This window comes from Carcharodon carcharias, chromosome 12 (genome assembly GCF_017639515.1).
Source record: "Carcharodon carcharias isolate sCarCar2 chromosome 12, sCarCar2.pri, whole genome shotgun sequence".
Taxonomy (NCBI): Eukaryota; Metazoa; Chordata; class Chondrichthyes; order Lamniformes; family Lamnidae; genus Carcharodon; species Carcharodon carcharias.
In genome coordinates, this window is record NC_054478.1 from 18226652 (window position 1) to 18242285 (window position 15634).

At 43.0% G+C, this 15634-nt stretch overlaps 1 protein-coding gene across 1 annotated transcript; it reads left to right on the forward strand.

The window, feature by feature from the left end:
- The first annotated feature begins 46 nt into the window (after positions 1-46).
- On the forward strand, positions 47-8524 carry LOC121284751 (tubulin alpha-8 chain-like). The gene is made up of 3 exons (XM_041200310.1): positions 47-266; positions 4487-4635; positions 7544-8524. Exons 1-3 carry the CDS (start codon positions 86-88, stop codon positions 8522-8524), a joined length of 1311 nt encoding a protein of 436 aa, XP_041056244.1. The 5' UTR covers positions 47-85.
- The last annotated feature ends 7110 nt before the right edge of the window (positions 8525-15634 follow it).

Consider the following 15634-nt stretch of genomic DNA (forward strand, 5'->3'; position numbering starts at 1 on the left):
TGCCTCAGTGCTGTCCCTCTGACTTTATTTTTTTCCCTCACAGCGTGAATGTATCTCCGTCCATATTGGCCAGGCTGGTGTCCAGATGGGCAATGCCTGCTGGGAGCTGTACTGTTTAGAACACGGTATCCAGCCTGATGGGCACAAACTTGATGGCACAAACACTGGAGGGGCAGATAATTGCTTTAACACCTTCTTCTGTGAGACAGGAGCTGGGAAACATGTGCCCAGGGCGACCTTTGTGGACTTGGAACCAACCGTGATTGGTAATGAATGTACCCCAGGTCTATAAATGTTGTGGAGAGATTTGATGGCATGTCTGTAAAATGTTTTGAGTGGAGTATGTGCTTCATGGGATGATGGGATTCAACCTAGGCTATAATTCCCTGTTCCTCAACAGCTAATGTTGAGAGAGGGATCAAGGGAGCTGTAATGAGCTCAATGGTCCTCCTGAGATATGAGCATATAAAACATGGGAATCCACTTTCTCAAGGGCAATTGGGGTGGGCAGTGAGCATTGGCCTCGCTAGCGATGCCCACATCCCATGAAAGAATACACTAAGAAAAGATCAATAAGATCATGACTGATCTACCAAACTGTTCCTTTCTCACCATAATCCCTGGTGTCAAAAATAATATCAAAAACTCCTATCAACATCTAATGCAAAATAACTGCAGATGCTGGAAATGAGAAATTAAAAACAGGAAATCTTGGAAATACTCCGGTCAGGAAGCATTTGTGGAGAGTGAAACAGAGTTAATGTTCTGGTGAAAGTTCACAGACCTGAAATGTTACCTCTGTTTTTTCTCTCTCCACCTTTGCCTTGAATGCAGTCAATGTCCCGAGTGTCCACAATTCCCTCGAGCTGAGAATTCCACCTCTACTCACCTCAGTCCTAAATGGCCGATCCCCTATACCGCAACCATGTTCTCCATGTTCTAGGTTCCCCAATCAGGGGAAAGATTTTCTTGGCACCTACCCCGTCAAGTCCCTTGAGGATTCTATATGTTTCAGTGAGATCAACTCTCATTCATAAACTCCAGGATCACAGGCCTAGTTTACCCAATCTCTCCTGCTACACAGGCTTCCCGCGGTCAGGGGTTGTCCTGTGAAATTGACCAGCCTGTCATTGAAGCCTGCCTGCACACACCGGGCCAGATTTTCACAGAGTCAGGAAAGCTTGGCAGTCCTTTTTAAAAATGGTGGATGGGGCCTGGATGCAGAAGTCTCCCCCCCCCCACCCCCACCCACCCCACACATTTCTGACAGATCCCACTATTGCTGGTAGGAGGAAGGGGGTAGGTGTGAATCAGGTAGGTGAGAAGGAAGCCCAAACACAGCAGGGCTGTTGAACCTAGTGCTAGGTTCAAACAGACCCTATTTTGCCTGTTGCAAGGGCCTTAACCCGCAGTGTGGGAGTCATAAATTGTTGGAGTAGACATAAATGCTCTGAAGGGTGGATAAGGTCTGTATAAATTTTATGATCTGAAGTTTTTAAATCCCCAGCTCTTTAAACTGTATAAAAAAACTGTTTTTAGCTGTCAGTGATTTGCTAAAACAAAAAGCTTCTGCTTTGGTTGGTAGGTCAGCTGGTATAGCATCTGTTAAAGCAATTTCAATAGAGGGGCTTAACATTTTCACCCAAGGGCTATCATTATGTTATTATGAATACTTGGTGAAGTTTCAAAAGCTACAATTATCCTAGCAAAGAGTGTCTGAATTCACAGTTTGATTAACAGTTTAAAGAGGCTAGTAAAGGATTATGGGTCTGGATGGAAGTTTGTTTTTGTAAGAGTTTAATCATTTGAGATTTAAAATCTTTGATGTTTTCATGGATGGGAGTTTCTTTTTCACTATCAAGCCAATATAGTGAGAGATGTATTAGATTTTTAGAAGTTTATCTTTTTCACCTCCACATGGCTCCTGTGGTCTGCCCATGATGGATAATGGGTGAATTGGCATTGAGGGTATGAGGGGCTATGAGGGATAGGTGGGGGCATTAGGTTGATAAGGGACCATGGTTGAGGGTGGGTGTGGTGGGTGAAGTGGTGTGAGGGGTGAGGGCTAGCGGGCTTAAAATCTTCTAAAACAACTGGGACCAAGTCCCTGAGAATTGAGGAGGGCCTACTAACCAGCCTGCCAGGGCACTTCCCCAACCCATGTTCTCCTAAGACCAGATTTTTGCAGAGTCAGAAGGACTTGAATCATTTAAAAATGGGCAGCGTGACCAGATTCTGGGATTCCTGGGCATCCCCAATTTTCACTACCACTGGATAAGGGTGTGAATAGCAAACCCATACCCTGCACTCCTGACTTGACTGGCTCCACCACAGGGGTAGGCATTTCCTACCACCACCACATCAACACCCCTGAAATTTTTGAGGAGCTGGGCCAACTTTTCCATGGCTTGTGATTAACGGATCTCAAAGGAGTTGTGAACCATAGTCTGGATTCGGGAACGTTCCTAAAGGCAAGTTCAAAAGCCATGTCCCCTCCATGGTTCCTTATAGCCCTCATGACCCCTCCACACGTACCTCCTGCCAACTCATGGCCCTTCCATGACCATTAACCCAGTGTAAACTGTGTACAGAAGCAATTAACTATACACAATGGCATGTGTGAAACTGCTTAAAAAAATCCACCCATTCATAAGTTTGGAGGAAAAAAGCTGGAGTTCCTACAACCCTTTAAAAGTGTCAGTCTGCCAGATTATTAAGGTATCAATTACAGAAGCTTTAAGCATTTGACACCACTTAATCTTGCGTAAATAAATATGGATGAAAGAGATGACAGGTAACCTCAGATGTCAGTCAAGCAAACTCAACATTTCTCTGCACCTATGTAAATAAACTTGCTCACATCATCCTTTCATAAGAATCAGTGCCCTCAGCCAAACCACATTTTATATGCTTGTCAGGGAATCAGTCCAACTTCCTGTTGCAGTGATCCGGGGAGTCAGTGCCCCAATGCCCTACCACAGCAGACGGTTTGGCACATGGGTTCCTTCCAATACCAAGGGCTTGACATACGACGTTACCCATTGTTGAGTTGACCAGTACATTAAAACTCAACTTTGAACATTTTGTGGGGATGTGAGGCAGTGTCGTGAGGAGGGAGGGTAAAGCAGTTATTTGGAGGCTTGTGGCAATTGTTTTTGGCTGTGTTTCATGGGTAGCACTTTTTTTTTTGAAAAAAAAATAGTTTCTATTCTATGGGAAAATGGTGCTGTCATTTTGTGCATAACAAGAACCCCCAAACAGCAATTGGATGAAAGACCAGTTAATTTGTTCCATTCCGGTGATGGTTGATGGAGGAAATATTAGCTTTTCTGAATGTCACTGGGTTGTGAACGGGTAGGTGAGATGTTAAAATGTTTTTCAGCCAATGAATAGCACTGAAATACCAGCCTGGATTTGACGTTTCTTAAAGCATTCCCCTTTGACTAAACATTTGGTCATCTGTTTCAATGTCTCCTCCTATGGCTAGGTGTCCTTTTTTCTCTCTGACTTCAATCCTGTGAAGTGTCCTGATGTTTCTATATAGCAATTTTTAAGATAATAGGTCATTGTTCTGTTCCAGAGGCTTGAGCACAAAATCTAGGCTGACACAGCACTCCAGTACTGAGGGAGAGCTGAACTGTCTGAGGTGCTATCCTTAGGATGAAATGATTAAAACAAGGTGATCTCAGGTGGGCGTAGTTGATCGACTAACATTTTCCAAGAGCAGGGGAGTTTTCCCAAGGGTCCTGGGCCAATAATTATCCCTTAATTAGCATTACTAAAATAGGTGATTTAGTCTTTTGTCACATTGCAATTTGTGGCTGCTTGCTCTGTAATTTGGCTGCCATCATCCCTACTTAACAATAGGGAGTATGTCGAAAACCCTACCAATGGGATACTACTTGGGACATCCTGAGGTCATGATAGGTGCTAGGGAAATAAAAGTCTATCTTTTTTGTAGAAGGGCTAACTTATTAAGAATCACTAACCATTTTAATTTTTAAACATTTTCTCATAGGATGTGGTCAGCATTTGTTGCTCATTCCTATTTGCCCTTGAGAAGGTGGTGGTGAACCATCTTTCTGAACCACTGCACTCCGTGTGGCATAGGTACACCCACAGCTGGGCAGGGTGTTCTGAAATTTTGTCCCAGCGACAATGAAGGTACAGCAATTGTAGCTCCCTGTCAGGATGGTGTGTGGCTTGGAGGGGAACTTGCAGGCAGTGTTGTTCCCATGTGCCTAACGCCCTGTCGCTCTTGGTAATAAGAAGCCAGGGGCCTGGAAGGTGCTGTCGGAGGAGCCTTGGTGAGTTGCTGCAGTGCACTTTGTGGATAGTACACACTGCTGCCACTGTGTGTCAGTGGTGGGGGGAGTGAATTTTAAGGTGGCAGATCGTTGCTCTAATTATTGACTTGTCCTTTTGGTGACCCAAGACCAAACTGGGTCAAATTATCACAAGCGTTTCTCCATTATTATTTCTGCAGACGAAGTCCGTACTGGTACCTATTGCCAACTGTACCACCCTGAACAGCTAATCACCGGGAAGGAAGATGCTGCCAACAACTATGCCCGTGGCTGTTACAGCATTGGTGCACAGATCGTTGACAAAGTCTTGGAAAGAATCCGCAAACTGGTGGGTGTCCACATTCATTACTTTATTTATAAATTTATTCTATAGATAAATATATTTAAGATGCATCTTGCTAGTAAGGCTGGGTATTTATTGCTCATCCCTAATTGCCCCTTGAGAAGGTGGTAGGTGAGCTGCTGCCTCGAACCGCTGCAGTCCATGTGGTGTAGGTACACCCACTGTGCTGTTAGGGAGGGGGGTTCCAGGATTTTGACCGGCGGCAGTGAAGGAATGGTGGATATGTCTAAATCGGGATCTGATTTGGAGCTGGTGGTGTTCCCATGTATCTGCTGTTCTTGTCCTTCAAGGCAGCAAGATGGTTGAGAAAGTGTAATGCATCCTTTACTGAATTTAAGCAACAATGCACACACACCCTGACCAAGGGGTTTACAAACTTATTGAACATCCAAATGTGGGGGTAACTATGTAACTGGATGTTTTGCCAGCTGCTTTTACCAATATGAAGATGTATTCACTGGGAATACTGGAGATGGAGCAACGAGATATAAAATGGCTTCCATTGTGCTCAGTTTAATGTTCTGACTAGGTACTTACAATCCAAGAGCCATTTATAAATATCTCCTTCCTACTTTACACCCCTCCCCCCACCCCCAAGGGTCCATGTTATGCTGAAGTCTAAAAACCTCAAATCTTCACATTACCAGAATCCAAGGAAGCCATACTTACTGCAATAATGTCAGGACAGGAGTAGTCCATTCAACCCCTCCAGTCTGTTCCATCAGCAGAATAACCTTCTCAAAGTGATGATTTTAACATGACTAATAGAGAAGGGGCCTATCTTAGTGGGTTCTGGGAAGGAGCTGTCGGTGAGAATTTCTACCTGCTTATCATGTGTATCCAACGTGGGCATCTTAATTCTTCAGATCAGGAGACCTTAAACATATGCCTTCACTCAAATTAGGGAAACATAACATTTTACCTTTTGACTAGTCTCTCTTTCTTTCTTTGGTCTCCAACTTGTTTTACTGCAATTTACTTTTGACAGGATGAACCAATGGATGTTTCCCTGCCTGTCATCCTTCATATTTAACTTGAGCAATTTTAATTCCAGAGCATATATGTCCAGAGGATGTTTCCCTCTTGTGGGAAAATCTAGAACTAGGGGGTCACTGTTTAAAAATAAGGGGTCGCCTATTTAAGGCAGAGATGAGGAGAATGTTTTCTAAGAGTTGAGAATCTTTGGTACTCTCTTCCTCAAAAGGCGGTGGAAGCAGAGTCGTTGAGTATTTTTTAAGGCAGAGCTGGATAGATTCTTGGTTAACAAGGGAGTGAAAGGTTATCGGGGGTAGGCAGGGATGTGGGGTTGAGGTCTCAAACAGATCAGCCATGACCTTGTTGAATGGCAGAGCGGGGTTGAGTGACCTACTCCTGCCCCTAATTCATATGTTCGTATGTAAATCCTGTGTTGTAGTGAGTTTTTCTTCAACCTTCTCTTCCCACCCCCTCAACCCATCTAAGGTTTTCAAAGCTCCAGAGAACATGGTTGTTCTTAACAACAAAAACTTGCATTTCTGCAGCACATTTAAGATAGTAAAATATTTCACAAGAGTGTCATAAGACTAAATTTGACAGTGTGCCACATGGTGTATACAGACTTCCAAATGATTAAGTGCCACACAATAGACTTGAGCAAAGTTAGAGCTCATGGAATAAAAGGGACTGTGGCAACATGGATATGAGATTGGCTAGGTGACAGGAAACAGTAGTAGTGAATGTTTGTTTCTCAGACTGAAGGAAGGTTTATATGAAGTTCCCCAGACATCAGTGATGGGATCCCTGCTCTTACTGACATAGACCTTGGTGTACAGGGGACCATTTCAAAATCTGTAGATGATACAAAACCTGAAAACATTGTGAACTGTGAGGTGGATAGCGTAGAACTTCAAAAAGACATAGAGAGGTTGGAATGGGCAGATAGGTGGTCGGCGAAATTTAATGAGAAGTGTGAAATGATTCATTTTGGTAGGAAAATATAAAATAAAGGGTACAATTCTAAAGGGAGCGCAGGGACAGAGGGTCTTGGGTGTATATGTGCACAAATCATTGAAGGTGGCAGGACAGGTTGAGAGAGTGGTTAATAAAGCATACAGCACCCTCGGCTTTATTACTGGGGACATAGATTATAAAAGCAAGACAGTTATGTTAAAACTGTATAAAACATTGGTTTGACCTCAGCTGGAGCATTGTGCCCAATTCTGAGTTACCACACGTTAGGAAGGATGTCAAGGCCTTAGAAAGGAGATTTCCTAAAATGGGACCAGGGATGAGGCCCTTCAGTTAATGTGGAGAGACTGGAGAAGCTGGGGTTGTTCTCCTTGGAGCGGACAAGACCATAAGACATGGGAGCATAAGTAGGCTGTTCAGCCCATTGAGTCTTCTCCGCCATTCAATGAGATCATGGCCGATCTGATAATCCTCAACTCCACTTTCCTGCCTTTTCCCCACAACCCTTGATTCCCTTACTGATTAAGGTTAAGGGGAGATTTGATGGTGTTCAAAATGATGAGCAGTTTTGATGATTAATGAAGAGAAATTGTTTCCAATAGTGGGGAGGGTTGGTAACCCAAGGGCAAATGTGTTCTTTTTTATAACTCCAAGCATTCAAAACCACGATATCTAAAGATTCAATAGCAGCTTTCAAAAGGCATTGGATGATTGCTTGGAGAATTTTCAGGGCTGTGGAGAATGAGCAGATTAGGGAGAAGAGGGTGAAGTGGGGTTAATTGGAAAGTGCTCTCAAAAGGTCCCATACATGCAGAGTAGACCAAATGACCAGTCGTTCTGTATGTGTTTGATTCCATGATTCACAATGGGATATGACTCTCTCTACTAAACTATGTTGATTGTACCTTAACTGCCTTTTTTTTTATCCCCCTCCCTTGACCTTCAGGCTGATCAATGCTCAGGTCTTCAAGGTTTCCTGGTCTTCCATAGTTTTGGTGGAGGCACTGGTTCTGGATTCACCTCTCTGTTGATGCACCATCTCTCTCTTGAATATACCAAGAAGTCCAAGCTGGAGTTTTCCATCTATCCAGCTCCAAGGATCTCCACAGCTGTGGTCGAACCCTACAATTCCATTCTGACCACTCACACCACTCTTGAGCACATCGATTGTTCCTTCATGGTAGACAACGAAGCCATCTACGACATCTGCCAAAAGAATCTGGGTGTAGAGCGGCCAGGCTACATCAACCTGAACAGGCTGATTGGTCAAATTGTGTCGTCAATCACAGCATCTCTCCGCTTTGATGGAGCACTGAATGTCGACTTGGTAGAATTCCAAACTAACTTGGTGCCCTATCCTCGAATCCATTTCCCACTGGTGACTTACTCTCCAGTGATCTCGGTTGAGAGAGCTTACCATGAGCAACTGTCTGTGGCTGAGATCACAAACTCCTGCTTTGAGCCAGGCAACCAGATGGTCAAGTGTGACCCTCGCCATGGCAAGTACATGGCTTGCTGCTTACTCTATCGGGGTGACGTAGTGCCAAAAGATGTCAATGCTGCCATTGCGATCATGAAGGCTCAACGTTCCATCCAGTTTGTTGACTGGTGTCCAACAGGTTTCAAGGTCGGCATCAACTACCAGCCTCCCACTGTGGTGCCTAATGGGGATCTGGCCAAAGTGAAGCGTGCTGTGTGCATGCTGAGCAACACCACGGCCATCGCTGAAGCCTGGGCTCGCCTCGATCACAAGTTTGATCTGATGTACGCCAAGCGCACCTTTGTGCATTGGTACGTGGGTGAGGGGATGGAGGAAGGGGAGTTCTCAGAGGCTCGTGATGATTTGGCAGCCTTGGAGAAAGATTACGAAGAGGTTGGTGTGGACAATATAGCTGATGATGATGATGATGATGATGATGAATACTGAAATGGTAAACCATGGCACATTTTGTTTTGGCTCTTGATTTAAACATGACTCCCAGTTTTGATTAAAACTGAATTAAATTAAAGCAATTAGTTTAAGTACTGTGCATTGAGTTTTATTTATTAATCCTCATCTGAAAGGGAAATTGAGCATATACGTGTTTAGATTTCAATTGACTGTGTGCACTAGAGCCTGAATTACTTTGAGGAAAGGACCATATATGCAGCTTGGAATAACTCTGGGAGACTCTGATTTTGGGGGCAGTGACACTGCCTTGGTTGGTATCAGTTACCTCTCCCCGGTGTGTAGGGAACAGATAAAAGCTCTTTATCCTCATTCTCCCAAGGAATCCTTCCAGCGATTGAGTAAAGAGAATTTAAAGAATTGTCTCTGCCCATGGAGAATTGGATGAGAGCTTGTAATCTTTGGGGTGGCCAGGGTGTTGCAGGATGGGCTGGGGGCTCAGTGCTATTGAGGATCAGGAAAAGATTAAACCATTTTGAGCTGTGAAGTCTTTTGGATTTTCCTCTTCATTGTAGTGGGGCACAGGATAAAAAGATTCAATTTGAATCATTTGGCCTGAAGACACCCCTCTGATGATTCAAACCCAGCTGGCTAATGGTGTAATATTTTTAATTATAAAGTTTTTTTTTTTCTCCTTTGGCTATCTCAACAATGCATTGCTGCTGAAGTCATCAGGGAGTCTTGTTTTGAGAAGAAAGTGGGTGGAGTTATTTCCGCCCTAACTTGTAGCACTCTGTACTGCCCTTCAGCCCACAGAAATTAAAATTCAGAATGCATGGATTCCAAATCTACATCTATTTTTTAAAAAAGCCACTCTAGGGAAATTCTACATTTAATCGTGTCATCTGGAGCAGATTGGAAACTTGGACTAGTCAAACCAAACTTTGATCCCATCGCTATTATGCACAAATGCTGTTCCAAGTTTCTAATAGCTAGGGTCCACCTATTTTTTCCTTAAGTTCATTCATGGGATGTGGGCATCACTGGCTATTGCTCATCCCTAATTGCCCTCCTTCTTTTAAGAGTCAATCATGTTGCTGTGGGTCTGGAGTCACATGTAGGCCAGACCAGGTAAGGATAGTCAATTCCATTCCCTAAAGGACATCAGTGAACCAAACAGATCTTTACAACAATTTAATAGTCATTATCAGATTTTTAATTCCAGAATTTTATTGAGTTCAAATATCACCATGTGCCTTTATGGGATTCAAACCCAGATCCCCAGAGCATTACCCTGGGTCCCTAGAATACCAGTCTAGTGACAATACCACTGTGCCACCACCTCCCCCTAGCAGTTATGTTTCTGGGGGAGGGAAGAGTGATTTGGAGAGAGGAAAAAAGTGGCAAGTGATGTTTAAAGTACTTCTCATCTTGCATGAAAAGTGGAGAATGGAACTTTTTTTTCCAACTTCCAATGGCTTCTTACCGGCAAACCCACAAGGGGAAACGGAATGCAAGTTGCAACCTTCTGGCTCAGCCGCGAATCGTACAGCTGTCATACGTTGCCGAAAGGTGCCTTTCTATGGAGCGTCCCTTACTCCCCTTGCATCCTGCGCTCGGAAGCTATTTGCTAATGTTAGGGCAGGAGCTTCTTTATGCTGGTGAACTGAATAACTAGGGAAGTAGAGAGGGTTCTAAACCGAATAGTGAGGGCAAGGGATCAAATTTGGGAAGATGTGGTAAACCAAAGAGTAGAGACAAGAGAGACGGGTGTTAATATGGGAAATGATAAACAGACTGTGACAGGAACTGACAGAGAGTAAAAGTCTAAGAGTAAATCAGCAAATAAGGCTAAACCAGGGGCTGCCGACTTTCTCTTTAGCGAGAGCTACTTCTGATTAATGAAAAATATCCAAGCTGCTAAAACATATATTGAAAATGTATGGATTGATGAGTACATTTTAAGCCGTTACAGTTTAATTACAAGAATACATATTTAAAATGAAGAAAGTTGATTCTTAACCCTCATTTCAATGTGAAACTTGACATTGCATGGTGCCTACCTGTGCTGGTGTGTATCCTGAGAGGGCATCTCTGATGGAGTCATTCAGATGCTCGTCTGAATTTGGATTTGAGGAAGCTCATTTCGGAAAAGGTTCTTTCGCAAAGTTAGGTGGAACCGAACAGGAAAGCGACTTTCATTGCTGCTGTGCGATGCTACTGGGTTTCTTGGTATCCGCGAGACTCCAGAAATTAGTGGCAGATTGCCATGATTTCAACAGAACGTGTTCTTGAAGGCTGACGATCTCCATTTCCATTGTGACACAATCACGGTTAAACAGCACACTAATTTGTTCACAAAATGTCACGAGCCTCTACTTCCTTGGAGGGGTTTGAAGTAAACATTACGCGGGTTGCTCAAAATCACTAAATCCCCTATTATTGAACTCATGGCCCCACCTGGTCAGGGGATCACTGTACTCGGCAATGTCCAGGAGTCCAGCAGCAGCTTCATTTTCTGTCAGCATTTGGAGTAGGGAAGGAAAACGTTGCATTTTCCTCTTCTGCACTTACTGTACCCAAAGGTTAAGTTTCGACTTGAAAGCTTTCGCTGCGCTAATCATGTCGGCAATTGTCTTCTCTCCCCCTTGTAATTCGTAATTCTCTGTTCAATTTCTCTGTCATGTCTGTTAGAAATGCCAAATCAAGCAGCCTCTCAATGTTTGATAATTGGGTGGCACCCTTCATTTCTTGGCTCCATGAAAGCTTTGATTTCTGGCAAAAGTGAAAGAAATCGACACAGTGTTTTTCCCTGCTAAAGCCACTGGGTTTCAGTGTGCAGCAAAAGGTGGTCATACTCGGCTGACAGTTCGAGGAAACGACTTGAAGCTTCGGTGCTGTTTGGCCTTTGCATGAATCAAATTAATAAATCTAACAACAGGAGACATAACGTGATCAAACCCCATTACTCTGGCACCAATTGCCTGTTGATGGATGATGCAGTTGTCGTTCCAGAAACGAGGGAAATCAGGGTTTGCATTACAACCTGCACCAAAACTGGCATGACACCCTGTCATTGCTGTTGTCACTAGTTACTAAATTCTAGCTTCACCAATGGCACGTTCTTTTTTGCGCAATAATTCTTGACCTCGTTATAGATATCAACTCCCCTGGTTGTGGATTTCAGAGGCAACAATGTCAAGACTTCCTCTTTAATGATGAAGTCTTCAAACACCATTCAAACGAACACTGCCAACTGGGCGGTATTGCTTATGTCAACTGATACATCACATTGACTAGAAAACCATTTGTATATAGTTAAATCCCTCTCTAGCTGCTCCATCGTGTCGGCCAATAGTGCAGGTACCCTTTTTGCCATGGTGTTTGTTCCTAACTGCGCGCCTGAAATGGCAGACATAATTTCAGGTCTGTTTTTGAAACCTCTGAATAAGGACTCGGCCAACAGAGTCACGCGCCCTTCACAATCGCAACGTCTGTAAATATCGCCTTGTTCTTGGTCAAATGATGAGCAACTTTGAAAGATGCCTCTGTTGCCGCATCATCTTTCTTGGTTGGTTTCGTAAAATAAGACTGCTTCTTCTGCACTGCAGCTTTCAGCTCACTTACTTTTTGTGACCGTAAGCTGCTTCCTGTCGGCAGGTCCCTTGCAAAATGCTTGTGCACTGTTGCAAAATGCCTTTCAACATTACTCTTTATTTTTTCCCACTGCAACCCTGACACCACAGATTAAACAGACACACTTATCTATAATGCTTGAAAGCAAAAAATCGTTCTCCCACTCCTGATGGAAATACTACGTCTTTTGCCTTTTTTTTTGCACCAATGATGTCAACAAGCGCAGATTATTTTTCCTACTAGCTAGCGGAGTAGTGCTAGTACAGACGGTCCTCGACTTATGTTGATCCTCATGGCAGGTCGCAATTGACACCCTTGTTATTACTGATGGCGATCGGATCCACACTTACAGCATGGCTCTGACTCAGGCGCCGGTATCGTTTACAAAAGTTGGTAAACTAGTTAGCTTGCAGCACAAAAATAATTATATGACTTGAATCCTGTAATGTACAAATCTTAATGCAAGCCACTTATTAACAGACGGCGAGCTACCAGTTGCTCGAGATTGATGTGTTGGCGATCCCTGGGCTAGCTGCTACAAAAATAATAAAAGGACAAAACCAAAGGCTCTGTATCTAAATGCATGTAGCATTCGAAGCAAAACAGATGAACTGATAGTGCAAATAGAAATAAATAAGTACAATCTGATAGCCATTACAGAGACATGGCTACAATATGATGTAGATTGGAACCTGAATATTGAAAGGTATGAGGAAGGACAGGAAGTTAGGAAAAGATGGAGGGGTGGCTCTGTTAATTAATCATGGTATTCGCACAATAAAGAGGGATGACCTAAGTTCAGGAAACCAGGATGTAGAAGAGGTTTGAGTTGAGATGAGAACTGATAAACGCAAGAAGTCACTTGTAGGAGTGGTGTACATGCCTCCTAACTGTAACTACACAGTAGGGCAGAGTATAAAAGAAGAGATAATGGGAGCTTGTCAGAAAGGTGCAGCAATAATCATAGGGAATTTTAATCTACACATAGGCTGGAAAAATCAGATTGGCAAAGGTAGTGAAGAGGAGTTCATAGAATTTTTTGGGTAGTTTCTTAGAGCCAACCAGAGATCAGACTATTACTAGACCTGGTGTTGAGAAATGAGATAGGATTAATTGACAACCTCATGTTGAAGGCACCCCTAGGTGGCAGCGATCATAGTATGATTGAATTTTACATTCATTTTGAGGGAGAAACGAATGTGTCCTAGACTAGTACTTTAAACTTAAATAAGGGCAATTATGAGGGCATGAAAGCAGAGCTAGCTAAAGTGAACTGGCAAATGAGGTTAAGGGATAGGTTAAAAGAGGTTGAGTGGCAGACACTTAAAGGGATATTTCACAATACACAGGATAGATACATTCCCATAAGAAAGAAATGTTCCAAGGGGAGGGCCCACCATCCGTGGTTAACTAAAAGAGTTAACAATAGTATAAAACTTAAAGAAAAAGCATATAATTGTGCAAAGATGGGTGGCAGGTCAGGAGATTGGAAAGAATATAAAGAACAGCAAAGAATGACAAAAAAAATTAATAAGGACGGAAGAATGAGAGTACAAGAGAAAGCTAGCTAGTAATATAATGATGGATAGTAAGAGTTTCTATACATATTTATATAAGAAAAGAGTTAACAAAATGAGCGTTGATCCTATAGAAAGTGTGGAATTGATAATAGACAGTAGGGAGATGGTGGACGAATTAACAGGCATTTTGCTGCGGTGTTCACTATACAGGACACAATTAACATCCCAGAAATAGCTGTAAATCAGGAAATGGGAGGGAGGAACTCCGGAAAATTACAATCACCAGGGAAGTGCTGATGAGCAAATTGTTGGGGCTGTGGGCTGATAAATCCCCAGGTCTGGATGGACTTCATCCTAAGGTCTTGAAAGAAGTGGCTAGTGAGATAGTTGATGCAGTGGTTATAATTTTCCAAAATTCCCTAGATTTGGGGAAGGTTCCATTAAATTGGGAGATAACAAATGTAACTCCTTTATTCAAAAAGGGAGGGAGGCAGAAAGCAGGAGCATACCAGCCAGTTAGCCTAACATCTGTCATAGGGAAAATGTTAGAAGCTATTATTAAAGATGTTATAGCAGGGCACTTAGAAAAATTCAAGGCAATCAGGCAGAGTCAACGTGGTTTTGTGAAAGGGAAATCATGTTTAACCAATTTATTAGAATTCTTTGAAGGAGTCACATGTGCTGTGGATAAAGGGGAACTGGTGGATGTGCTGTATCTAGGTTTCCAAAAGGCATTTGATAAAGTGCCACATCAAAGGCTATTGTGGAAAATAAAAGCCCATGGTGCAGGGGGTAACATATCGGCATGGATAGAAGATTGGCTGGCTAACAGGAAGCAGAGGGTTGGCATAAACTGGTCAATTTCTAGTTGGCAGCATGTGACACAGATCAGTGCTGGGGCCTCAACTTTTTAGTTTATATAAATGACTTGGATGAAGGGACCGAAGGAATGGTTGCTAATTTGCTGACAACACAAAGATAGGTATGAAATTAAATTGTGAAGAGGACATAAGGGGCGTAGGTAGGTTAAGTGAGTGGGTAAGGTCTGGCAAATGGACTATAATGTGGGCAAATGTGAAATTGTGAAAAAGGAGATAATTATCTAAATGGTGAGAGATTGCAGAGCTTTGAGATTCAGAGGGATCTGGGTGTCCTAGAGCATGTATCACAAAAGGCTAGTATGCAGGTACAGCAGGTAATTAGGAAAGTGAATAGAATGTTATCATTTATTGTGAGGGGAATTAATTATAAAAGTAAGGGGGTTATGCCTCAGTTATACAGAGCACTAGTGAGACCACATTTGAAGGACTGTGTACAGTATTGGTCACCTTATTTAAGGAAGATGTAAATGTGTTGGAAGCAGTTCAGAGAAGGTTTACCAACCGAAACCTGGAATGGGTGGGTTGTCTTATGAGGAAAGGTTGGATAGACTAGGCTTGTACGCAGTGGAGTTTAGAAGAGTAAGAGGCGACTTGATTGAAACATATAAGATCCTGAGGGGTCTTAACAGGGTGGATGTGGATAGGATATTTCTTCTTGTGGAAAAATCTAGAACCAGGGGTAACTGTTTAAAAGTAAAGGGTCGCCCATTTAAAACAGAGATAAGGCGAAAGTTTTTCACTCAGAAGGTTGTGAGTCTTTGGAACCCCCTTCTTGAAAAGATGGTGGAAGCAGAGTTTTTGAATATTTTTAAGGCAGAGGTAGATAGATTCTTGGTGAGCAAGGGGGCGATAGGTTATCAGGGGTAGGCGGGATGCAGATTTCAGGTCACTATCAGATCAGCCATGATCTTATTAAATGGCAGAGCAGGCTTGAGGGGCTGAATGGCCTACTTCTGCCCCTTGTTTGTATGTTCGTAATATGCAGGTCGAGTATCTCTTATCCAAAATCCTCAGGGCCAATCATATATTGGATTTCAGGTACTTCTGGTTCTGGATACGACATATAGGACTTGGCCTACTTACATTACAGTGGTCTAAGCCGAGGCTAGTTA